The sequence below is a fragment of the Salvelinus alpinus genome, chromosome 4, assembly GCF_045679555.1.
Source record: "Salvelinus alpinus chromosome 4, SLU_Salpinus.1, whole genome shotgun sequence".
NCBI lineage: Eukaryota > Metazoa > Chordata > Actinopteri > Salmoniformes > Salmonidae > Salvelinus > Salvelinus alpinus.
In genome coordinates, this window is record NC_092089.1 from 83,934,114 (window position 1) to 83,961,613 (window position 27,500).

At 40.8% G+C, this 27,500-nt stretch overlaps 1 protein-coding gene across 4 annotated transcripts in view; it reads right to left on the reverse strand.

The window, feature by feature from the left end:
• Positions 1–27,500, reverse strand: part of LOC139574569 (glutamate receptor 1-like) — a 200,176-nt gene that overhangs the window by 134,974 nt on the left and 37,702 nt on the right. For all 4 annotated transcript variants that reach the window (XM_071399283.1, XM_071399282.1, XM_071399286.1 and 1 more), the window contains exon 3: positions 2,558–2,797. In XM_071399283.1, coding sequence (XP_071255384.1) covers positions 2,558–2,797 — 240 coding nt within the window. The remainder of the gene's footprint in view (positions 1–2,557; positions 2,798–27,500) is intronic.

Genomic DNA, 27,500 nt, shown 5'->3' on the forward strand with positions numbered 1-27,500 from the left:
GGAGAGACTGGGAGGAAAGGAGGGGAGAGACTGGGAGGAGAGGAGGGGAGAGACTGGGAGGAGAGGGGGGGAGAGACTGGGAGACTGGGAGGAGAGGAAGGGAGAGACTGGGAGGAGAGGGGGGGAGAGACTGGGAGGAAAGGATGGGAGAGACTGGGAGGAGAGGAGGGGAGAGACTGGGAGGAGAGGGGGGGAGAGACTGGGAGGAAAGGAGGGGAGAGACTGGGAGGAGAGGAGGTGAGAGACTGGGAGGAGAGGAGGGGAGAGACTGGGAGGAAAGGAGGGGAGAGACTGGGAGGAGAGGGGGGAGAGACTGGGAGGAAATGAGGGGAGAGACTGGGAGGAGATGAGGGGAGAGACTGGGAGGAGAGGGGGGGAGAGACTGGGAGGAAAGAAGGGGAGAGACTGGGAGGAGAGGAGGGGAGAGACTGGGAGGAGAGGGGGGGAGAGACTGGGAGGAAATGAGGGGAGAGACTGGGAGGAGATGAGGGGAGAGACTGGGAGGAGAGGGGGGGAGAGACTGGGAGGAAAGAAGGGGAGAGACTGGGAGGAGAGGAGGGGAGAGACTGGGAGGAGAGGAGGGGAGAGACTGGGAGACTGGGAGGAGAGGAAGGGAGAGACTGAGAGGAAAGGAGGTAGGGATGGAGGTAGAGCACACCTGGTGTGTACATGTGCGTCATTCTTTCTGCACCGACAGAAAATGAAGCAGCTGAAACGTGTTTGCTTTGCTCTTGCTGCCATACAAGTATGCTTTTCAAATACCCTGACAACATGAGAGACTTAGAGACATTCAACACTCTCCTACTCCTTGTGTGACAAATCATTGTGTCTGTGTGCCTTTGTGTGTGTTGTCTGTCCATGTGCAGGTGTGTCCTAGAGCTGTGGCTGAAAAGGCTTTTCACTGTGAAAGGACACAATGGCTACTCCTTACCCCTCCGCTGTCACCATGGCAATCAGTGAATGACTAACTGTGGTTGGTATGACAACTGATGTCTTGCACAAGACAGGACCTGTGAGAGGTGTGTGTGTGCAGGAAGTATGTATTGTGTACGTGTTTATGTGTGCGCGTGCAACACTCACACAGTAGTACGTGCGTAGGTACGTTTGTTTGTGTGTGTGTGTGTGTGTGTGTGTGTGTGTGTGTGTGTGTGTGTGTGTGTGTGTGTGTGTGTGTGTGTGTGTGTGTGTGTGTGTGTGTGTGTGTGTGTGTGTGTGTGTGTGTGTGTGTGTGCAACGTTCTCTAACGAGCAGATTTTACAGGCTCATGTTCCATTTCTAAAGCTATTCCTGACACACACCTGGAACGTCATACCCTGTGACCCAGCGATCCTACCAAACCTCCAGCAACTCCCCCGTCTATTAGCCTGGATAGTCAGCTGAATATCACTCTGTTTCACTACCGTGTCACTTGGTCTCCTTGACAACCTTGACAAACCAGCCAGCGGTAGTGTTTTATGGTAATGTCGTGGTCCTCTGTAGCTCAGTTGGTAGAGCATGGCGCTTGCAATGCCAGGATAGACGGTTTGATTCCCGGGACCACCAGTACATGAAAGAATGTATGACTGTAAGTGTCTGCTACCGTGCATTAGGAAAGTATTTAGACCCCTTGATATGTTGTTACGTTACAGCCTTATTCTAAAATAGATTAAAATGTTTTTTCCCTCATCAGTCTACACACAAAACCCCATAATGACAAAGCAAATTGACAAAACATTTTAGCAAATATAACACTACCGTTCAAAAGCTTGGGGTCATTTAGAAATGTCCTTGTTTTTGAAGGAAAAGCTATTTTTTGTCAATTAAAATAACATAAAAATGATCAGAAATACAGTACATTAACATTGTTAATGTTGTAAATGACTATTGTAGCTGGAAACAGCAGATTTGTGATGGAATATCTACATAGGTGTACAGAGGCCCATTATCAGCAACCATTACTCCTGTGTTCCAATGGCACGTTGTGTTAGCTAATCCAAATGTATCATTTTAAAAGGCTAATTGATCATTAGAAAACCCTTTTGCAATTATGTTAGCACAGCTGAAAACTGTTGTTTTGATTAACGAAGCAATAAAACTGGCCTTCTTCAGACTAGTTGAGTATCTGGACCATCAGCATTTGTGGGTTCGATTACAGGCTCAAAATGGCCAGAAACAAATAACTTTCTTCTGAAACTCGTTAGTCTATTCTTGATCTGAGAAATGAAGGCTATTCCATGCGAGAAATTCATCTAATCAATTTTAGAATAAGGCTGTAACGTAACAAAATGGTGAAAAAGTCAAGGGGTCTGAATACTTACTGAAGGGACTGTACATGGAACATGTTCCCTGTTGTCTTATATTTGTGCATCATTGTGAAGTTGATATAGTCTTTTCACACTATAGAGCCGACCAGAACCGTACTGAGCAGGCAATTATATTTTATTTTACATTGTGCTTTTCAGCATGGTCCCAGCAATTATGTTGAAAGAATCACCAGGCCAACCCAGTACAGCTATTCATTCACATGCAGACACTATTCAGAGAATACATCATTTGACCTTTGACCCCCTTTACTCACCAGAATCTGAGCTGTACATGTAGACGAACTTGGTCCATCCGTAGTGGTCTATGACCCCCACCAGAGTGTCCTGTAGCTCGGGTCTCAGCTGGATCACAAACTGGTTGGCCGTCTCGATGGGGAAGGAAGGCGTGACGAAACACACGTGCAGCGCCCCGCAGAACGACATCAGCATGTTCACCGTCTTCCTGTCGTAGAGGCCAATGATGGCATAGACACCTTTAGAGAACTGGGAACAGACTGGGGGGAAGGAGAGTGGGAAGACGCAGAGAGAGAGAGAGAGAGGGGGAGAGGGAGAGGGAGGGGGAGAGGGAGGGGGAGAGGGAGAGTGGGAAGACGGAGAGAGAGAGGGAGGGGGAGAGGGAGGGGGAGAGGGAGAGTGGGAAGACGGAGAGAGAGAGAGAGAGGGGGGGAGAGGGAGAGGGAGGGGGAGAGGGAGGGGGAGAGGGAGAGTGGGAAGACGGAGAGAGAGAGAGAGAGAGGGGGAGAGGGAGAGGGAGGGGGAGAGGGAGAGTGGGAAGACGGAGAGAGAGAGGGAGGGGGAGAGGGAGGGGGAGAGGGAGAGTGGGAAGACGGAGAGAGAGAGGAATGGGAGAGGGGAGAGGTAGGAAAGGAGAGAGGGAGAGAGAAGAAGAGGGGCGGGGGAGAGGAAGAGGAGCGGGGGGAGAGGAAGAGAGGGAGGGGGAGAAAAGAGATGACATTGTTAGACTTTCTGGCATTTAGGTTCACATTCTGAAGACCTGTCGATTGAAAACATAATGTTATATTGTGAGATAAATTCTGCACAGATTAGGGTAACTGTACATTTTAAGTACCATGATAGACTGTCTATATGTAGCATGATGGGCTTTCTGTTTACTGTGAGAAGTGGAAGATGGAGGGATAGACAGATGTGGAAAAGAAAGGTGAAGAATGGACATGAGAGGTTAATCAATGCATCCTCTGGGTTCCACTGACAGCAGTACTCATGATTCCTATGTCCTGTCTCTCTCTCTCTCTCTCTCTCTCTCTCTCTCTCTCTCTCTCTCTCTCTCTCTCTCTCTCTCTCTCTCTCTCTCTCTCTCTCTCTCTCTCTCTCTCTCTCTCTCTCTCTCTCTCTCTCCTGCTGCCTTGTTGTCTCTCTCTCCCTCTCATTCCCTGGTCTACCACTGCCTCCCTTTGAGCCAAAATGGCCTCCATCTGTTTTGATCCTGTTACCTTCATTTTCGCTCGTACTCTCTTTTTACTGCACTACAACACATATCTCTTCCTCTCTTTTCACTGCACTACAACACATATCTCTTCTTCTCTTTTCACTGCACCACAACACATATCTCTTCCTCTCTTTTCACTGCACCACAACACATATCTCTCCCTCTCTTTTCACTGCACCACAACACATCTCTCTTCCTCTCTTTTCACTGCACTACAACACATATCTCTTCTTCTCTTTTCACTGCACTACAACACATATCTCTTCCTCTCTTTTCACTGCACCACAACACATATCTCTTCTTCTCTTTTCACTGCACCACAACACATATCTCTTCCTCTCTTTTTACTGCACTACAACACATATCTCTTCCTCTCTTTTCACTGCACTACAACACATATCTCTTCCTCTCTTTTCACTGCACTACAACACATATCTCTTCTTCTCTTTTCACTGCACTACAACACATATCTCTTCCTCTCTTTTCACTGCACTACAACACATATCTCTTCCTCTCTTTTTACTGCACCACAACACATCTCTTCCTCTCTTTTCACTGCACTACAACACATATCTCTTACTCTCTTTTCACTGCACCACAACACATATCTCTTCCTCTCTTTTCACAACACATATCTCTTCCTCTCTTTTCACTGCACTACAACACATATATTTTCCTCTCTTTTCAATGCACTACAACACATATCTCTTCCTCTCTTTTCACTGCACCACAACACATCTCTCTTCCTCTCTTTTCACTGCACCACAACACATATATCTTCCTCTCTTTTCACTGCACACATATCTCTTCCTCTCTTTTCACTGCACCACAACACATATCTCTTCCTCTCTTTTCACTGCACCACAACACATATCTCTTCTTCTCTTTTCATTGCACACATATCTCTTCCTCTCTTTTCACTGCACCACAACACATATCTCTTCCTCTCTTTTCACTGCACCACAACACATATCTCTTCCTCTCTTTTCACTGCACTACAACACATATCTCTTCTTCTCTTTTCACTGCACTACAACACATATCTCTTCCTCTCTTTTTACTGCACTACAACACATATCTCTTCCTCTCTTTTCACTGCACCACAACACATATCTCTTCCTCTCTTTTCACTGCACCACAACACATATCTCTTCCTCTCTTTTCACTGCACTACAACACATATCTCTTCTTCTCTTTTCACTGCACTACAACACATATCTCTTCCTCTCTTTTCACTGCACTACAACACATATCTCTTCCTCTCTTTTCACTGCACCACAACACATATCTCTTTCTCTCTTTTCACTGCACTACAACACATATCTCTTCTTCTCTTTTCACTGCACTACAACACATATCTCTTCTTCTCTTTTCACTGCACTACAACACATATATTTTCCTCTCTTTTCACTGCACTACAACACATATCTCTTCCTCTCTTTTTACTGCACTACAACACATATCTCTTCCTCTCTTTTCACTGCACTACAACACATCTCTCTTCCTCTCTTTTCACTGCACCACAACACATATCTCTTCCTCTCTTTTCACTGCACTACAACACATATCTCTTCTTCTCTTTTCACTGCACTACAACACATATCTTTTCCTCTCTTTTCACTGCACTACAACACATATCTCTTCCTCTCTTTTTACTGCACTACAACACATATCTATTCTTCTCTTTTCACTGCACTACAACACATATCTCTTCCTCTCTTTTCACTGCACTACAACACATATCTCTTCCTCTCTTTTCACAGCACCACAACACATATCTCTTCTTCTCTTTTCACTGCACCACAACACATATCTCTTCTTCTCTTTTCACTGCACCACAACACATATCTCTTCTTCTCTTTTCACTGCACTACAACACATATCTCTTCTTCTCTTTTCACTGCACCACAACACATCTCTATCTCTGCTCTCTGCTCTCTGCTCTGGCAGTGTGCTGCTCTCTTTTCCCTCTCAGGTCTGGTCTGCTCTGGCCTTTGCTGGTCTGGGGCTGGGTTATTTTCTGCTACGTCTTGTCTGTGGGTGGGCCAGGCCTCATGTTTCTCTGTATTCACCCAACAGATTGAGTCTCCAGCATGTTCAGCCTGTTCAAAGCCCACGGCCAGATTACAGTGAGGGGAGGGGCAGAGGGGAGTGGCTGAGGGAAGGGAGGGGAGGGGCTGAGGGGAGGGAGGGAGGGAGGGAGGGGAGGGGCTGAGGGGAGGGAGGGAGGGAGGGAGGGAGGGAGGGAGGGAGGGAGGGAGGGAGGGAGGGAGGGAGGGAGGGAGGGAGGGAGGGAGGGAGGGAGGGAGGGAGGGAGGGAGGGACAAATATGGCCGCTGCCCAATAGGCCAGCCCCACCGAAGAAAAAACAGCATTCTCCAGGCCACGTGTGTGTGTGTATTTGTGTGTTTGTGTGTGTGTGTGTGTGTGTGTGTGTCTCTTCCAAATGTATGGTGACTCACCCTACGTAGAGCGCTCCCTGAAATAGACTAGCCTACTTGCACCTCGCCACTCAGAAATTGTACAATTGTAACAGACGACTCCCATGGTCACCCTCTGAAAAAGTACACGTGATACTCTGCTATTAACTCCCACTCTCTTGTAAATGTAATTTTGTAAGGCAAGATTACTGCACCCCCACCTCAACTGATAGCCAATGGAAACCTTGATTTCACCATTTAACCATTCACACTCTTCAGCTCTTCTGGCATCATGACCTGATACCCTTGGTATGATAAGTAATCCATATTCATATGATCAGTGATCTTCTGCCCGAGTCTGCTGCTCCAGTTATAGGGCTTAGAGACAGCAGGACCAATACAGTACCAAACCCTTAGAGACAGCAGGACCAGTACAGTACCAAACCCTTAGAGACAGCAGGACCAGTACAGTACCAAACCCTTAGAGACAGCAGGACCAGTACAGTACCAAACCCTTAGAGACAGCAGGACCAGTACAGTACCAAACCCTTAGAGACAGCAGGACCAGTACAGTACCAAACCCTTAGAGACAGCAGGACCAGTACAGTACCAAACCCTTAGAGACAGCAGGACCAACACAGTACCAAACCCTTAGAGACAGCAGGACCAGTACAGTACCAAACCCTTAGAGACAGCAGGACCAGTACAGAACCAAACCCTTAGAGACAGCAGGACCAATACAGTACCAAACCCTTAGAGACAGCAGGACCAGTACAGTACCAAACCCTTAGAGACAGCAGGACCAGTACAGTACCAAACCCTTAGAGACAGCAGGACCAGTACAGTACCAAACCCTTACAGACAACAGCACCAGGACCAGTACAGTACCAAACCCTTAGAGACAGCAGGACTAGTACCGTACCAAACCCTTAGAGACAGCAGGACCAGTACAGTACCAAACCCTTAGAGACAGCAGGACCAGTACAGTACCAAACCCTTAGAGACAACAGCACCAGTACAGTACCAAACCCTTAGAGACAGCAGGACCAGTACAGTACCAAACCCTTAGAGACAGCAGGACCAGTACAGTACCAATCCCTTAGAGACAGCAGCACCAGTACAGTACCAAACCCTTAGAGACAGCAGGACCAGTACAGAACCAAAGCCTTAGAGACAGCAGGATCAGTACAGTACCAAACCCTTAGAGACAGCAGGACCAGTACAGTACCAAACCCTTAGAGACAGCAGCACCAGTACAGTACCAAACCCTTAGAGACAGCAGCACCAGTACAATACCAAACCCTTAGAGACAGCAGGACCAGTACAGTACCAAACCCTTAGAGACAGCATCACCAGCACTAGTACCGTACCAAACCCTTAGAGACAGCAGCACCAGGACTAGTACCGTACCACACCCTTCTCCTCCCTCATTACCCAGTGTTCCTCTGACAGGGAGAACACTGCTAAGTGTCAGAGCAGGCCCTGGCTGTGTGTATGTCCTGTTAGTGTAACTCTGGGTGGAGGATGACAGGAAGGGTCAGAGACTCAGAGACCCACAGTTACCAAAGACCCTTAACATCTGTCTACTCTGTCTGGCACACGCTCCTCTCCTCTCCTTGTTGTCCCCCTCTGCTTTCTTCTCCTCTCCTCCACCCTCTCAATCATCCTCCTCTCCTCTGCCCTCCTCTCCTCTCCTCACCTCTCCTCTGCCCTCCCCTCCTCTCCTCTCCTCTCCTCTCCTCTCCTCTCCTCTCCTCTCCTCTCCTCTCCTCTCCTCTCCTCTCCTCTCCTCTCCTCTGCCCTCCTCTACTCTCCTCTACTCTACTCTCCTCTCCTCTCCTCTACTCTCCTCTACTCTCCTCTTCTCACCTCTCCTCTCCTCACCTCTCCTCTGCCCTCCTCTACTCTCCTCTCCTCTCCACGCCTCACCTCTCCTCTCCTCTGCCCTCCTCTCCTCTCCTCTCCTCACCTCTCCTCACCTCTTATCTGCCTTCCTCTCCTCACCTCTCCTCTCCTCTGCCCTCCTCTCCTCACCTCTCCTCTTCTCACCTCTCCTCACCTCTCCTCTGCCTTCCTCTTTTCTCCTCTCCTTTCGTTCCACCTCTCAGTCCCTCCTGAGGAAAGTTCTACACCCCATGAGGTCTTTCATCTTCTGTTTGGTAAAGCATGCTGATAGAGGATAATCTGTCTCAATGGAGAGGATTACCATAGAATCCTACAGTACGGAATACAGAGCGGTGGGAACGACTGTTTATACCATAGAACCCAAAGATCAGTGAGAATACTGTATTATACCACAGAACCAGAGAAACAGTGAGACAATTGTATTATACCAGAGAACCAGAAGATAAGTGGATAATAAAAGCACAGTTCTCCCCTTCAGCAGTGAACAGTGGAGTGTTATACCATAGTAGGTTAAAGAGAACAGTGGAGTATTATACCACAGAGTAAAGAGAACAGTGGAGTATTATACCACAGAGTAAAGAGAACAGTGGAGTATTATACCACAGAGTAAAGAGAACAGTGGAGTATTATACCACAGAGTAAAGAGAACAGTGGAGTATTATACCACAGAGTAAAGAGAACAGTGGAGTATCATACTATAGTAGAGTAAAGAGAACAGTGGAGTATTACACCACAGAGTACAGAGAAAAGTGGAGTATTATACCACAGAGTAAATAGAACCGTGGAACATCATACCACAGAGTAAAAAGAACAGTGGAGTATTATACCACAGAGTAAAGAGAACAGTGGAGTATTATACCACAGAGTAAAGAGAACAGTGGAGTATTATACCATAGAGTAAAGAGAACAGTAGAGTATTATACCATAGAGTAAAGAGAACAGTGGAGTATTATACCACAGAGTAAAGAGAACAGTGGAGTATTATACCACAGAGTAAAGAGAACAGTGGAGTATTATACCACAGAGTAAAGAGACCAGTGGAGTATTATACCATAGAGTAAAGAGAACAGTGGAGTATTATACCACAGAGTAAAGAGAACAGTGGAGTATTATACCATAGAGTAAAGAGAACAGTGGAGTATTATACCACAGAGTAAAGAGAACAGTGGAGTATTATACCACAGAGTAAAGAAAACAGTGGAGTATTATACCACAGAGTAAAGAGAACAGTGGAGTATTATACCACAGAGTAAAGAGAACAGTGGAGTATTATACCACAGAGTAAAGAGAACAGTGGAGTATTATACCATAGAGTAAAGAGAACAGTGGAGTATTATACCATAGAGTAAAGAGAACAGTGGAGTATTATACCACAGAGTAAAGAGAACGGTGCAGCATTATACCACAGAGTAAAGAGAACGGTGGAGCATTATACCATAGAATAAAGAGAACAGTGGAGTATTATACCACAGAGTAAAGAGAACAGTGAAGTATTATACCACATAGTAAAGAGAACAGTGGAGTATTATACCACAGAGTAAAGAGAACAGTGGAGTATTATACCATAGAATAAAGACAACCGTGGAGTATTATACCATAGAGTAAAGAGAACAGTGGAGTATTATACCATAGTAGAGTAAAGAGAACAGTGGAGTATTATACAACAGAGTAAAGAGAACAGTGGAGTATTATACCATAGAGTAAAGAGAACAGTGGAGTATTATACCACAGAGTAAAGAGAACGGTGGAGTATTATACCATAGAATAAAGAGAACAGTGGAGTGTTATACCATAGAGTAACGAGAACAGTGGAGTATTATACCATAGAGTAAAGAGAACAGTGGAGTATTATACCACATAGTAAAGAGAACAGTGGAGTATTATACCATAGAGTAAAGAGAACAGTGGAGTATTATACCACAGAGTAAAGAGAACAGTGGAGTATTATACCATAGAGTAAAGAGAACAGTGGAGTATTATACCACAGAGTAAAGAGAACAGTGGAGTATTATACCATAGAGTAAAGAGAACAGTGGAGTATTATACCATAGAGTAAAGAGAACAGTGGAGTATTATGCCATAGAATAAAGAGAACAGTGGAGTATTATACCATAGAGTAAGGAGAACAGTGGAGTATTATACCATAGAATAAAGAGAACAGTGGAGTATTATACCACAGAGTAAAGAGAGCAGTGGAGTATTATACCATAGAGTAAAGAGAACAGTGGAGTATTATACCATAGAGTAAAGAGAACAGTGGAGTATTATACCACAGAGTAAAGAGAACAGTGGAGTATTATACCATAGAGTAAAGAGAACAGTGGAGTATTATGCCATAGAATAAAGAGAACAGTGGAGTATTATACCATAGAGTAAAGAGAACAGTGGAGTATTATACCATATAGTAAAGAGAACAGTGGAGTATTATACCATAGAGTAAAGAGAACAGTGGAGTATTATGCCATAGAGTAAAGAGAACAGTGGAGTATTATACCACAGAGTAAAGAGAACAGTGGAGTATTATACCATAGAATAAAGAGAACAGTGGAGTATTATACCACATAGTAAAGAGAACAGTGGAGTATTATACCACAAAGTAAAGAAAACAGTGGAGTATTATACCACAGAGTAAAGAGAACAGTGGAGTATTATACCATAGAGTAAAGAGAACAGTGGAGTATTATACCATAGAATAAAGAGAACCGTGGAGTATTATACCACATAGTAAAGAGAACAGTGGAGTATTATACCACAGAGTAAAGAGAACAGTGGAGTATTATACCATAGAATAAAGAGAACATTGGAGTATTATACCACAAAGTAAAGAGAACAGTGGAGTATTATACAACAGAGTAAAGAGAACAGTGGAGTATTATACCATAGAATAAAGAGAACAGTGGAGTATTATACCATAGAATAAAGAGAACAGTGGAGTATTATACCACAGAGTAAAGAGAACAGTGGAGTATTATACCACAGAGTAAAGAGAACAGTGGAGTATTATACCATAGAGTAAAGATAACAGTGGAGTATTATACCATAGAGTAAAGAGAACAGTGGAGTATTATACCATAGAATAAAGAGAACATTTGAGTATTATACCACAAAGTAAAGAGAACAGTGGAGTATTATACCATAGAGTAAAGAGAACAGTGGAGTATTATACCACAGAGTAAAGAGAACAGTGGAGTATTATACCACAGAGTAAAGAGAACAGTGGAGTATTATACCACAGAGTAAAGAGAACAGTGGAGTATTATACCACAGAGTAAAGAGAGCAGTGGAGTATTATACCACAGAGTACAGAGAACAGTGGAGTATTATACCACAGAGTAAAGAGAGCAGTGGAGTATTATACCACAGAGTAAAGAGAACAGTGGAGTATTATACCACAGAGTAAAGAGAACAGTGGAGTATTATACCACAGAGTAAAGAGAGCAGTGGAGTATTATACCACAGAGTAAAGAGAACAGTGGAGTATTATACCACCGAGTAAAGAGAACAGTGGAGTATTATACCACAGAGTAAAGAGAACAGTGGAGTATTATACCACAGAGTAAAGAGAACAGTGGAGTATTATACCACAGAGTAAAGAGAACAGTGGAGTATTATACCATAGAGTAAAGAGAACAGTGGAGTATTATACCACCGAATACAGAGAACAGTGGAGTGTTATACCATAGAGTAAAGAGAACAGTGAACAGTGGAGTATTATACCATAGAGTAATGAGAACAGTGAACAGTGGAGTATTATACCATAGAGTAAAGAGAACAGTGAACAGTGGCGTATTATACCATAGAGTAACGAGAACAGTGAACCGTGGAGTATTATACCATAGAATAACGAGAACAGTGGAGTATTATACCACATAGTAAAGAGAACAGTGGAGTATTATACCATAGAGTAACGAGAACAGTGAACCGTGGAGTATTATACCATAGAATAACGAGAACAGTGGAGTATTATACCACATAGTAAAGAGAACAGTGGAGTATTATACCATAGAGTAACGAGAACAGTGAACCGTGGAGTATTATACCATAGAGTAAAGAGAACAGTGGAGTATTATACCACATAGTAAAGAGAACAGTGGAGTATTATACCATAGAGTAAAGAGAACAGTGGAGTATTATGCCATAGAATAAAGAGAACAGTGGAGTATTATACCACAGAGTAAAGAGAACAGTGGAGTATTATACCACAGAGTAAAGAGAACAGTGGAGTATCATACCATAGTAGAGTAAAGAGAACAGTGGAGTATTACACCACAGAGTACAGAGAAAAGTGGAGTATTATACCACAGAGTAAATAGAACCGTGGAGCATCATACCACAGAGTAAAAAGAACAGTGGAGTATTATTTCACAGAGTAAAGAGAACAGTGGAGTATTATTCCACAGAGTAAAGAGAACAGTGGAGTATTATACCATAGAGTAAAGAGAACAGTAGAGTATTGTACCACATAGTAAAGAGAACAGTGAAGTATTATACCACAGAGTAAAGAGAACAGTGGAGTATTATACCACATAGTAAAGAGAACAGTGAAGTATTATACCACAGAGTAAAGAGAACAGTGAAGTATTATACCACAGAGTACAGAGAAAAGTGGAGTATTATACCACAGAGTAAAGAGAACAGTGGAGTATTATACCACATAGTAAAGAGAACAGTGAAGTATTATACCACAGAGTAAAGAGAACGGTGGAGCATTATACCATAGAATAAAGAGAACAGTGGAGTGTTATACCATAGAGTAACGAGAACAGTGATCAGTGGAGTATTATACCATAGAGTAAAGAGAACAGTGGAGTATTATACCATAGAGTAAAGAGAACAGTGGAGTATTATACCATAGAGTAAAGAGAACAGTGGAGTATTATACCATAGAGTAAAGAGAACAGTGGAGTATTATACCACAGAGTAAAGAGAACAGTGGAGTATTATACCATAGAGTAAAGAGAACAGTGGAGTATTATACCATAGTAGAGTAAAGAGAACAGTGGAGTATTATACAACAGATTAAAGAGAACAGTGGAGTATTATACCATAGAGTAAAGAGAACAGTGGAGTATTATACCACAGAGTAAAGAGAACGGTGGAGTATTATACCATAGAATAAAGAGAACAGTGGAGTGTTATACCACATAGTAAAGAGAACAGTGGAGTATTATACCACAGAGTAAAGAGAACGGTGGAGTATTATACCATAGAATAAAGAGAACAGTGGAGTATTATACCATAGAGTAACGAGAACAGTGATCAGTGGAGTATTATACCACAGAGTAAGGAGAACAGTGGAGTATTATACCATAGAGTAAAGAGAACAGTGGAGTATTATACCACAGAGTAAAGAGAACAGTGGAGTATTATACCATAAAGTAAAGAGAACAGTGGAGTATTTACACCATAGAGTAAAGAGAACAGTGAACAGTGGAGTATTATACCATAGAGTAACGAGAACAGTGAACAGTGGAGTATTATACCATAGAGTAAAGAGAACAGTGGAGTATTATACCACATAGTAAAGAGAACAGTGGAGTATTATACCACAGAGTAAAGAGAACAGTGGAGTATTATACCACATAGTAAAGAGAACAGTGGAGTATTATACCACAGAGTAAAGAGAACAGTGGAGTATTATACCACAGAGTAAAGAGAACAGTGGAGTATCATACTATAGTAGAGTAAAGAGAACAGTGGAGTATTACACCACAGAGTACAGAGAAAAGTGGAGTATTATACCACAGAGTAAATAGAACCGTGGAACATCATACCACAGAGTAAAAAGAACAGTGGAGTATTATACCACAGAGTAAAGAGAACAGTGGAGTATTATACCACAGAGTAAAGAGAACAGTGGAGTATTATACCATAGAGTAAAGAGAACAGTAGAGTATTATACCATAGAGTAAAGAGAACAGTGGAGTATTATACCACAGAGTAAAGAGAACAGTGGAGTATTATACCACAGAGTAAAGAGAACAGTGGAGTATTATACCACAGAGTAAAGAGACCAGTGGAGTATTATACCATAGAGTAAAGAGAACAGTGGAGTATTATACCACAGAGTAAAGAGAACAGTGGAGTATTATACCATAGAGTAAAGAGAACAGTGGAGTATTATACCACAGAGTAAAGAGAACAGTGGAGTATTATACCACAGAGTAAAGAAAACAGTGGAGTATTATACCACAGAGTAAAGAGAACAGTGGAGTATTATACCACAGAGTAAAGAGAACAGTGGAGTATTATACCACAGAGTAAAGAGAACAGTGGAGTATTATACCATAGAGTAAAGAGAACAGTGGAGTATTATACCATAGAGTAAAGAGAACAGTGGAGTATTATACCACAGAGTAAAGAGAACGGTGCAGCATTATACCACAGAGTAAAGAGAACGGTGGAGCATTATACCATAGAATAAAGAGAACAGTGGAGTATTATACCACAGAGTAAAGAGAACAGTGAAGTATTATACCACATAGTAAAGAGAACAGTGGAGTATTATACCACAGAGTAAAGAGAACAGTGGAGTATTATACCATAGAATAAAGACAACCGTGGAGTATTATACCATAGAGTAAAGAGAACAGTGGAGTATTATACCATAGTAGAGTAAAGAGAACAGTGGAGTATTATACAACAGAGTAAAGAGAACAGTGGAGTATTATACCATAGAGTAAAGAGAACAGTGGAGTATTATACCACAGAGTAAAGAGAACGGTGGAGTATTATACCATAGAATAAAGAGAACAGTGGAGTGTTATACCATAGAGTAACGAGAACAGTGGAGTATTATACCATAGAGTAAAGAGAACAGTGGAGTATTATACCACATAGTAAAGAGAACAGTGGAGTATTATACCATAGAGTAAAGAGAACAGTGGAGTATTATACCACAGAGTAAAGAGAACAGTGGAGTATTATACCATAGAGTAAAGAGAACAGTGGAGTATTATACCACAGAGTAAAGAGAACAGTGGAGTATTATACCATAGAGTAAAGAGAACAGTGGAGTATTATACCATAGATTAAAGAGAACAGTGGAGTATTATGCCATAGAATAAAGAGAACAGTGGAGTATTATACCATAGAGTAAGGAGAACAGTGGAGTATTATACCATAGAATAAAGAGAACAGTGGAGTATTATACCACAGAGTAAAGAGAGCAGTGGAGTATTATACCATAGAGTAAAGAGAACAGTGGAGTATTATACCATAGAGTAAAGAGAACAGTGGAGTATTATACCACAGAGTAAAGAGAACAGTGGAGTATTATACCATAGAGTAAAGAGAACAGTGGAGTATTATGCCATAGAATAAAGAGAACAGTGGAGTATTATACCATAGAGTAAAGAGAACAGTGGAGTATTATACCATATAGTAAAGAGAACAGTGGAGTATTATACCATAGAGTAAAGAGAACAGTGGAGTATTATGCCATAGAGTAAAGAGAACAGTGGAGTATTATACCACAGAGTAAAGAGAACAGTGGAGTATTATACCATAGAATAAAGAGAACAGTGGAGTATTATACCACATAGTAAAGAGAACAGTGGAGTATTATACCACAAAGTAAAGAAAACAGTGGAGTATTATACCACAGAGTAAAGAGAACAGTGGAGTATTATACCATAGAGTAAAGAGAACAGTGGAGTATTATACCATAGAATAAAGAGAACCGTGGAGTATTATACCACATAGTAAAGAGAACAGTGGAGTATTATACCACAGAGTAAAGAGAACAGTGGAGTATTATACCATAGAATAAAGAGAACATTGGAGTATTATACCACAAAGTAAAGAGAATAGTGGAGTATTATACAACAGAGTAAAGAGAACAGTGGAGTATTATACCATAGAATAAAGAGAACAGTGGAGTATTATACCATAGAATAAAGAGAACAGTGGAGTATTATACCACAGAGTAAAGAGAACAGTGGAGTATTATACCACAGAGTAAAGAGAACAGTGGAGTATTATACCATAGAGTAAAGATAACAGTGGAGTATTATACCATAGAGTAAAGAGAACAGTGGAGTATTATACCATAGAATAAAGAGAACATTTGAGTATTATACCACAAAGTAAAGAGAACAGTGGAGTATTATACCATAGAGTAAAGAGAACAGTGGAGTATTATACCACAGAGTAAAGAGAACAGTGGAGTATTATACCACAGAGTAAAGAGAACAGTGGAGTATTATACCACAGAGTAAAGAGAACAGTGGAGTATTATACCACAGAGTAAAGAGAGCAGTGGAGTATTATACCACAGAGTACAGAGAACAGTGGAGTATTATACCACAGAGTAAAGAGAGCAGTGGAGTATTATACCACAGAGTAAAGAGAACAGTGGAGTATTATACCACAGAGTAAAGAGAACAGTGGAGTATTATACCACAGAGTAAAGAGAGCAGTGGAGTATTATACCACAGAGTAAAGAGAACAGTGGAGTATTATACCACCGAGTAAAGAGAACAGTGGAGTATTATACCACAGAGTAAAGAGAACAGTGGAGTATTATACCACAGAGTAAAGAGAACAGTGGAGTATTATACCACAGAGTAAAGAGAACAGTGGAGTATTATACCATAGAGTAAAGAGAACAGTGGAGTATTATACCACCGAATACAGAGAACAGTGGAGTGTTATACCATAGAGTAAAGAGAACAGTGAACAGTGGAGTATTATACCATAGAGTAATGAGAACAGTGAACAGTGGAGTATTATACCATAGAGTAAAGAGAACAGTGAACAGTGGCGTATTATACCATAGAGTAACGAGAACAGTGAACCGTGGAGTATTATACCATAGAATAACGAGAACAGTGGAGTATTATACCACATAGTAAAGAGAACAGTGGAGTATTATACCATAGAGTAACGAGAACAGTGAACCGTGGAGTATTATACCATAGAATAACGAGAACAGTGGAGTATTATACCACATAGTAAAGAGAACAGTGGAGTATTATACCATAGAGTAACGAGAACAGTGAACCGTGGAGTATTATACCATAGAGTAAAGAGAACAGTGGAGTATTATACCACATAGTAAAGAGAACAGTGGAGTATTATACCATAGAGTAAAGAGAACAGTGGAGTATTATGCCATAGAATAAAGAGAACAGTGGAGTATTATACCACAGAGTAAAGAGAACAGTGGAGTATTATACCACAGAGTAAAGAGAACAGTGGAGTATCATACCATAGTAGAGTAAAGAGAACAGTGGAGTATTACACCACAGAGTACAGAGAAAAGTGGAGTATTATACCACAGAGTAAATAGAACCGTGGAGCATCATACCACAGAGTAAAAAGAACAGTGGAGTATTATTTCACAGAGTAAAGAGAACAGTGGAGTATTATTCCACAGAGTAAAGAGAACAGTGGAGTATTATACCATAGAGTAAAGAGAACAGTAGAGTATTGTACCACATAGTAAAGAGAACAGTGAAGTATTATACCACAGAGTAAAGAGAACAGTGGAGTATTATACCACATAGTAAAGAGAACAGTGAAGTATTATACCACAGAGTAAAGAGAACAGTGAAGTATTATACCACAGAGTACAGAGAAAAGTGGAGTATTATACCACAGAGTAAAGAGAACAGTGGAGTATTATACCACATAGTAAAGAGAACAGTGAAGTATTATACCACAGAGTAAAGAGAACGGTGGAGCATTATACCATAGAATAAAGAGAACAGTGGAGTGTTATACCATAGAGTAACGAGAACAGTGATCAGTGGAGTATTATACCATAGAGTAAAGAGAACAGTGGAGTATTATACCATAGAGTAAAGAGAACAGTGGAGTATTATACCATAGAGTAAAGAGAACAGTGGAGTATTATACCATAGAGTAAAGAGAACAGTGGAGTATTATACCACAGAGTAAAGAGAACAGTGGAGTATTATACCATAGAGTAAAGAGAACAGTGGAGTATTATACCATAGTAGAGTAAAGAGAACAGTGGAGTATTATACAACAGATTAAAGAGAACAGTGGAGTATTATACCATAGAGTAAAGAGAACAGTGGAGTATTATACCACAGAGTAAAGAGAACGGTGGAGTATTATACCATAGAATAAAGAGAACAGTGGAGTGTTATACCACATAGTAAAGAGAACAGTGGAGTATTATACCACAGAGTAAAGAGAACGGTGGAGTATTATACCATAGAATAAAGAGAACAGTGGAGTGTTATACCATAGAGTAACGAGAACAGTGATCAGTGGAGTATTATACCACAGAGTAAGGAGAACAGTGGAGTATTATACCATAGAGTAAAGAGAACAGTGGAGTATTATACCACAGAGTAAAGAGAACAGTGGAGTATTATACCATAAAGTAAAGAGAACAGTGGAGTATTTACACCATAGAGTAAAGAGAACAGTGAACAGTGGAGTATTATACCATAGAGTAACGAGAACAGTGAACAGTGGAGTATTATACCATAGAGTAAAGAGAACAGTGGAGTATTATACCACATAGTAAAGAGAACAGTGGAGTATTATACCACAGAGTAAAGAGAACAGTGGAGTATTATACCACAGAGTAAAGATAACAGTGGAGTATTATACCATAGAGTAAAGAGAACAGTGGAGTATTATTCCACATAGTAAAGAGAACAGTGGAGTATTATACCATAGAGTAAAGAGAACAGTGGAGTATTATACCACATAGTAAAGAGAACAGTGGAGTACTATACCATAGAGTAAAGAGAACAGTGGAGTATTATACCATAGAGTAAAGAGAACAGTGGAGTATTATGCCATAGAATAAAGAGAACAGTGGAGTATTATACCACAGAGTAAAGAGAGCAGTGGAGTATTATACCATAGAGTAAAGATAACAGTGGAGTATTATACCATAGAGTAAAGAGAACAGTGGAGTATTATACCATAGAGTAAAGAGAACAGTGGAGTATTATACCATAGAGTAAAGAGAACAGTGGAGTATTATACCACATAGTAAAGAGAACAGTGGAGTATTATACCACAGAGTAAAGAGAACAGTGGAGTATTATACCATAGAATAAAGAGAACAGTGGAGTATTATACCACATAGTAAAGAGAACAGTGGAGTATTATACCACAAAGTAAAGAGAACTGTGGAGTATTATACCACAGAGTAAAGAGAACAGTGGAGTATTATACCACAAAGTAAAGAAAACAGTGGAGTATTATACCACATAGTAAAGAGAACAGTGGAGTATTATACCATAGAGTAAAGAGAACAGTGGAGTATTATACCATAGAATAAAGAGAACCGTGGAGTATTATATCACAAAGTAAAGAGAACAGTGGATTATTATACCACAGAGTAAAGAGAATAGTGGAGTATTATACCACAGAGTAAAGAGAACAGTGGAGTATTATACCATAGAATAAAGAGAACCGTGGAGTATTATACCACAGAGTAAAGAGAACAGTGGAGTATTATACCATAGAGTAAAGAGTACAGTGGAGTATTATACCATAGAGTAAAGAGAACAGTGGAGTATTATACCATAGTAGAGTAAAGAGAACAGTGGAGTATTATACCACAGAGTAAAGAGAACAGTGGAGTAATATACCACAGAGTAAAGAGAACAGTGGAGTATTATACCACAGAGTAAAGAGAACAGTGGAGTATTATACCACAGAGTAAAGAGAGCAGTGGAGTATTATACCACAGAGTAAAGAGAACAGTGGAGTATTATACCACAGAGTAAAGAGAGCAGTGGATTATTATACCACAGAGTAAAGAGAACAGTGGAGTATTATACCACAGAGTAAAGAGAACAGTGGAGTATTATACCACAGAGTAAAGAGAGCAGTGGAGTATTATACCACAGAGTAAAGAGAACAGTGGAGTATTATGCCATAGAATAAAGAGAACAGTGGAGTATTATACCACAGAGTAAAGAGAACAGTGGAGTATTATACCACAGAGTAAAGAGAACAGTGGAGTATCATACCATAGTAGAGTAAAGAGAACAGTGGAGTATTACACCACAGAGTACAGAGAAAAGTGGAGTATTATACCACAGAGTAAATAGAACCGTGGAGCATCATACCACAGAGTAAAAAGAACAGTGGAGTATTATTTCACAGAGTAAAGAGAACAGTGGAGTATTATTCCACAGAGTAAAGAGAACAGTGGAGTATTATACCATAGAGTAAAGAGAACAGTAGAGTATTGTACCACATAGTAAAGAGAACAGTGAAGTATTATACCACAGAGTAAAGAGAACAGTGGAGTATTATACCACATAGTAAAGAGAACAGTGAAGTATTATACCACAGAGTAAAGAGAACAGTGAAGTATTATACCACAGAGTACAGAGAAAAGTGGAGTATTATACCACAGAGTAAAGAGAACAGTGGAGTATTATACCACATAGTAAAGAGAACAGTGAAGTATTATACCACAGAGTAAAGAGAACGGTGGAGCATTATACCATAGAATAAAGAGAACAGTGGAGTGTTATACCATAGAGTAACGAGAACAGTGATCAGTGGAGTATTATACCATAGAGTAAAGAGAACAGTGGAGTATTATACCATAGAGTAAAGAGAACAGTGGAGTATTATACCATAGAGTAAAGAGAACAGTGGAGTATTATACCATAGAGTAAAGAGAACAGTGGAGTATTATACCACAGAGTAAAGAGAACAGTGGAGTATTATACCATAGAGTAAAGAGAACAGTGGAGTATTATACCATAGTAGAGTAAAGAGAACAGTGGAGTATTATACAACAGATTAAAGAGAACAGTGGAGTATTATACCATAGAGTAAAGAGAACAGTGGAGTATTATACCACAGAGTAAAGAGAACGGTGGAGTATTATACCATAGAATAAAGAGAACAGTGGAGTGTTATACCACATAGTAAAGAGAACAGTGGAGTATTATACCACAGAGTAAAGAGAACGGTGGAGTATTATACCATAGAATAAAGAGAACAGTGGAGTGTTATACCATAGAGTAACGAGAACAGTGATCAGTGGAGTATTATACCAGCAGAGTAAGGAGAACAGTGGAGTATTATACCATAGAGTAAAGAGAACAGTGGAGTATTATACCACAGAGTAAAGAGAACAGTGGAGTATTATACCACAGAGTAAAGAGAACGGTGGAGTATTATACCATAGAATAAAGAGAACAGTGGAGTGTTATACCATAGAGTAACGAGAACAGTGATCAGTGGAGTATTATACCACAGAGTAAGGAGAACAGTGGAGTATTATACCATAGAGTAAAGAGAACAGTGGAGTATTATACCACAGAGTAAAGAGAACAGTGGAGTATTATACCACAGAGTAAAGAGAGCAGTGGAGTATTATACCACAGAGTAAAGAGAACAGTGGAGTATTATGCCATAGAATAAAGAGAACAGTGGAGTATTATACCACAGAGTAAAGAGAACAGTGGAGTATTATACCACAGAGTAAAGAGAACAGTGGAGTATCATACCATAGTAGAGTAAAGAGAACAGTGGAGTATTACACCACAGAGTACAGAGAAAAGTGGAGTATTATACCACAGAGTAAATAGAACCGTGGAGCATCATACCACAGAGTAAAAAGAACAGTGGAGTATTATTTCACAGAGTAAAGAGAACAGTGGAGTATTATTCCACAGAGTAAAGAGAACAGTGGAGTATTATACCATAGAGTAAAGAGAACAGTAGAGTATTGTACCACATAGTAAAGAGAACAGTGAAGTATTATACCACAGAGTAAAGAGAACAGTGGAGTATTATACCACATAGTAAAGAGAACAGTGAAGTATTATACCACAGAGTAAAGAGAACAGTGAAGTATTATACCACAGAGTACAGAGAAAAGTGGAGTATTATACCACAGAGTAAAGAGAACAGTGGAGTATTATACCACATAGTAAAGAGAACAGTGAAGTATTATACCACAGAGTAAAGAGAACGGTGGAGCATTATACCATAGAATAAAGAGAACAGTGGAGTGTTATACCATAGAGTAACGAGAACAGTGATCAGTGGAGTATTATACCATAGAGTAAAGAGAACAGTGGAGTATTATACCATAGAGTAAAGAGAACAGTGGAGTATTATACCATAGAGTAAAGAGAACAGTGGAGTATTATACCATAGAGTAAAGAGAACAGTGGAGTATTATACCACAGAGTAAAGAGAACAGTGGAGTATTATACCATAGAGTAAAGAGAACAGTGGAGTATTATACCATAGTAGAGTAAAGAGAACAGTGGAGTATTATACAACAGATTAAAGAGAACAGTGGAGTATTATACCATAGAGTAAAGAGAACAGTGGAGTATTATACCACAGAGTAAAGAGAACGGTGGAGTATTACACCATAGAATAAAGAGAACAGTGGAGTGTTATACCACATAGTAAAGAGAACAGTGGAGTATTATACCACAGAGTAAAGAGAACGGTGGAGTATTATACCATAGAATAAAGAGAACAGTGGAGTGTTATACCATAGAGTAACGAGAACAGTGATCAGTGGAGTATTATACCACAGAGTAAGGAGAACAGTGGAGTATTATACCATAGAGTAAAGAGAACAGTGGAGTATTATACCACAGAGTAAAGAGAACAGTGGAGTATTATACCATAAAGTAAAGAGAACAGTGGAGTATTTACACCATAGAGTAAAGAGAACAGTGAACAGTGGAGTATTATACCATAGAGTAACGAGAACAGTGAACAGTGGAGTATTATACCATAGAGTAAAGAGAACAGTGGAGTATTATACCACATAGTAAAGAGAACAGTGGAGTATTATACCACAGAGTAAAGAGAACAGTGGAGTATTATACCACAGAGTAAAGATAACAGTGGAGTATTATACCATAGAGTAAAGAGAACAGTGGAGTATTATTCCACATAGTAAAGAGAACAGTGGAGTATTATACCATAGAGTAAAGAGAACAGTGGAGTATTATACCACATAGTAAAGAGAACAGTGGAGTACTATACCATAGAGTAAAGAGAACAGTGGAGTATTATACCATAGAGTAAAGAGAACAGTGGAGTATTATGCCATAGAATAAAGAGAACAGTGGAGTATTATACCACAGAGTAAAGAGAGCAGTGGAGTATTATACCATAGAGTAAAGATAACAGTGGAGTATTATACCATAGAGTAAAGAGAACAGTGGAGTATTATACCATAGAGTAAAGAGAACAGTGGAGTATTATACCATAGAGTAAAGAGAACAGTGGAGTATTATACCACATAGTAAAGAGAACAGTGGAGTATTATACCACAGAGTAAAGAGAACAGTGGAGTATTATACCATAGAATAAAGAGAACAGTGGAGTATTATACCACATAGTAAAGAGAACAGTGGAGTATTATACCACAAAGTAAAGAGAACTGTGGAGTATTATACCACAGAGTAAAGAGAACAGTGGAGTATTATACCACAAAGTAAAGAAAACAGTGGAGTATTATACCACATAGTAAAGAGAACAGTGGAGTATTATACCATAGAGTAAAGAGAACAGTGGAGTATTATACCATAGAATAAAGAGAACCGTGGAGTATTATATCACAAAGTAAAGAGAACAGTGGATTATTATACCACAGAGTAAAGAGAATAGTGGAGTATTATACCACAGAGTAAAGAGAACAGTGGAGTATTATACCATAGAATAAAGAGAACCGTGGAGTATTATACCACAGAGTAAAGAGAACAGTGGAGTATTATACCATAGAGTAAAGAGTACAGTGGAGTATTATACCATAGAGTAAAGAGAACAGTGGAGTATTATACCATAGTAGAGTAAAGAGAACAGTGGAGTATTATACCACAGAGTAAAGAGAACAGTGGAGTAATATACCACAGAGTAAAGAGAACAGTGGAGTATTATACCACAGAGTAAAGAGAACAGTGGAGTATTATACCACAGAGTAAAGAGAGCAGTGGAGTATTATACCACAGAGTAAAGAGAACAGTGGAGTATTATACCACAGAGTAAAGAGAGCAGTGGATTATTATACCACAGAGTAAAGAGAACAGTGGAGTATTATACCACAGAGTAAAGAGAACAGTGGAGTATTATACCACAGAGTAAAGAGAGCAGTGGAGTATTATACCACAGAGTAAAGAGAACAGTGGAGTATTATACCACAGAGTAAAGAGAACAGTGGAGTATTATACCACAGAGTAAAGAGACCAGTGGAGTATTATACCACAGAGTAAAGAGAACAGTGGAGTATTATACCACAGAGTAAAGAGAACAGTGGAGTATTATACCATAGTAGAGTAAAGAGAACAGTGGAGTATTATACCACAGAGTAAAGAGAACAGTGGAGTATTATACCATAGTAGAGTAAAGAGAACAGTGGAGTATTATACCACAGAGTAAAGAGAACAGTGGAGTATTATACCACAGAGTAAAGAGAACAGTGGAGTATTATACCATAGTAGAGTAAAGAGAACAGTGGAGTATTATACCACAGAGTAAAGAGAACAGTGGAGTATTATACCACAGAGTAAAGAGACCAGTGGCGTATTATACCACAGAGTAAAGAGAACAGTGGAGTATTATACCACAGAGTAAAGAGAACAGTGGAGTATTATACCACAGAGTAAAGAGAACAGTGGAGTATTATACCACAGAGTAAAGAGAACAGTGGAGTATTATACCACAGAGTAAAGAGAACAGTGGAGTATTATACCATAGAATAAAGAGAACAGTGGAGTACATTATTATCATTATTATTTGTATTATTAAATATTATTATTATTATTATTATTATTGTTATTGTTATTATAATAATAATTATTATTATTATTATTCATTATTATAGAGTTCTAGACTCCTTTCTCTCAGCCGTTCTCCCAAATCAAATCAAATCAAATCAAATTTTATTAGTCACATACACATGGTTAGCAGATGTTAATGCGAGTGTAGCGAAATGCTTGTGCTTCTAGTTCCGACAATGCAGTAATAACCAACAAGTAATCTAACCTAACAATTCCACAACTACTACCTTACACACACACACAAGTGTAAAGGGATAAAGAATATGTACATAAAGATATATGAATGAGTGGTGGTACAGAACGGCATGGCAGATGCAGTAGATGGTATAGAGTACGGTATATACATATGAGATGAGTACTGTAGGGTATGTAAACATAAAGTGGCATAGTTTAAAGTGGCTAGTGGTACATGTATTACATAAAGATGGCAAGATGCAGTAGATGATATAGAGTACAGTATATACATATGAGATGGGTAATGTAGGGTATGTAAACATTATATTAAGTGGCATTGTTTAAAGTGGCTAGTGGTACATTTTTACATAATTTCCATCAATTCCCATTTTTAAAGTGGCTGGAGTTGAGTCAGTATGTTGGCAGCGGCCACTAAATGTTAGTGGTGGCTGTTTAACAGTCTGATGGCCTTGAGATAGAAGCTGTTTTTCAGTCTCTCGGTCCCTGCTTTGATGCACCTGTACTGACCTCGCCTTCTGGATGATAGCAGGGTGAACAGGCAGTGGCTTGGGTGGTTGTTGTCCTTGATGATCTTTATGGCCTTCCTGTGACATCGGGTGGTGTAGGTGTCCTGGAGCGCAGGTAGTTTGCCCCCGGTGATGCGTTGTGCAGACCTCACTACCCTCTGGAGAGCCTTACGGTTGTGGGCGGAGCAGTTGCCGTACCAGGCGGTGATACAGCCCGACAGGATGCTCTCGATTGTGCATCTGTAGAAGTTTGTGAGTGCTTTTGGTGACAAGCCGAATTTCTTCAGCCTCCTGAGGTTGAAGAGGCGCTGCTGCGCCTTCTTCACAACGCTGTCTGTGTGGGTGGACCAATTCAGTTTGTCCGTGATGTGTACACCGAGGAACTTAAAACTTTGATGTGGATAGGGGGGTGCTCCCTCTGCTGTTTCCTGAAGTCCACAATCATCTCCTTTGTTTTGTTGACGTTGAGTGTGAGGTTATTTTCCTGACACCACACTCCGAGGGCCCTCACCTCCTCCCTGTAGGCCGTCTCGTCGTTGTTGGTAATCAAGCCTACCACTGTAGTGTCATCCGCAAACTTGATGATTGAGTTGGAGGCGTGCATGGCCACGCAGTCGTGGGTGAACAGGGAGTACAGGAGAGGGCTCAGAACGCACCCTTGTGGGGCCCCAGTGTTGAGGATCAGCGGGGTGGAGATGTTGTTACCTACCCTCACCACCTGGGGGCGGCCCGTCAGGAAGTCCAGGACCCAGTTGCACAGGGCGGGGTCGAGACCCAGGGTCTCGAGCTTGATGACGAGTTTGGAGGGTACTATGGTGTTAAATGCTGAGCTGTAATCGATGAACAGCATTCTCACATAGGTATTCCTCTTGTCCAGATGGGTTAGGGCAGTGTGCAGTGTGGTTGCGATTGCGTCGTCTGTGGACCTATTGTGTCGGTAAGCAAATTGGAGTGGGTCTATGGTGTCCGGTAGGGTGGAGGTGATGTGGTCCTTGACTAGTCTCTCAAAGCACTTCATGATGACGGAAGTGAGTGCTACGGGGCGGTAGTCGTTTAGCTCAGTTACCTTAGCTTTCTTGGGAACAGGAACAATGGTGGCCCTCTTGAAGCATGTGGGAACAGCAGACTGGGATAAGGATTGATTGAATATGTCCGTAAACACACCAGCCAGCTGGTCTGCGCATGCTCTGAGGACGCGGCTGGGAATGCCGTCTGGGCCTGCAGCCTTGCGAGGGTTAACACGTTTAAATGTTTTACTCACCTCGGCTGCAGTGAAGGAGAGCCCGCAGGTTTTGGTAGGGGGCCGTGTCAGTGGCACTGTATTGTCCTCAAAGCGGGCAAAAAAGTTGTTTAGCCTGTCTGGGAGCAAGACATCCTGGTCCGCGACGGGGCTGGTTTTCTTTTTGTAATCCGTGATTGACTGTAGACCCTGCCACATACCTCTTGTGTCTGAGCTGTTGAATTGCGACTCGATTTTGTCTCTGTACTGGGACTTAGCCTGTTTGATTGCCTTGCGGAGAGAATAGCTACACTGTTTGTATTCGGTCATGCTTCCGGTCACCTTGCCCTGGTTAAAAGCAGTGGTTCGCGCTTTCAGTTTCACGCGAATGCTGCCGTCAATCCACGGTTTCTGGTTTGGGAATGTTTTTATCGTTGCTGTGGGTACGACATCGTCAATGCACTTCCTAATGAACTCGCTCACCGAATCAGCATATTCGTCAATATTGTTGTTGGACGCGATGCGGAACATATTCCAATCCGCGTGATCGAAGCAGTCTTGAAGCGTGGATTCAGATTGGTCGGACCAGCGTTGAACAGACCTGAGCGCGGGAGCTTGTTGTTTGAGTTTCTGTTTGTAGGCTGGAATCAACAAAATGGAGTCGTGGTCAGCTTTTCCGAAAGGGGGGCGGGGGAGGGCCTTATATGCGTCGCGGAAATTAGTATAACAATGA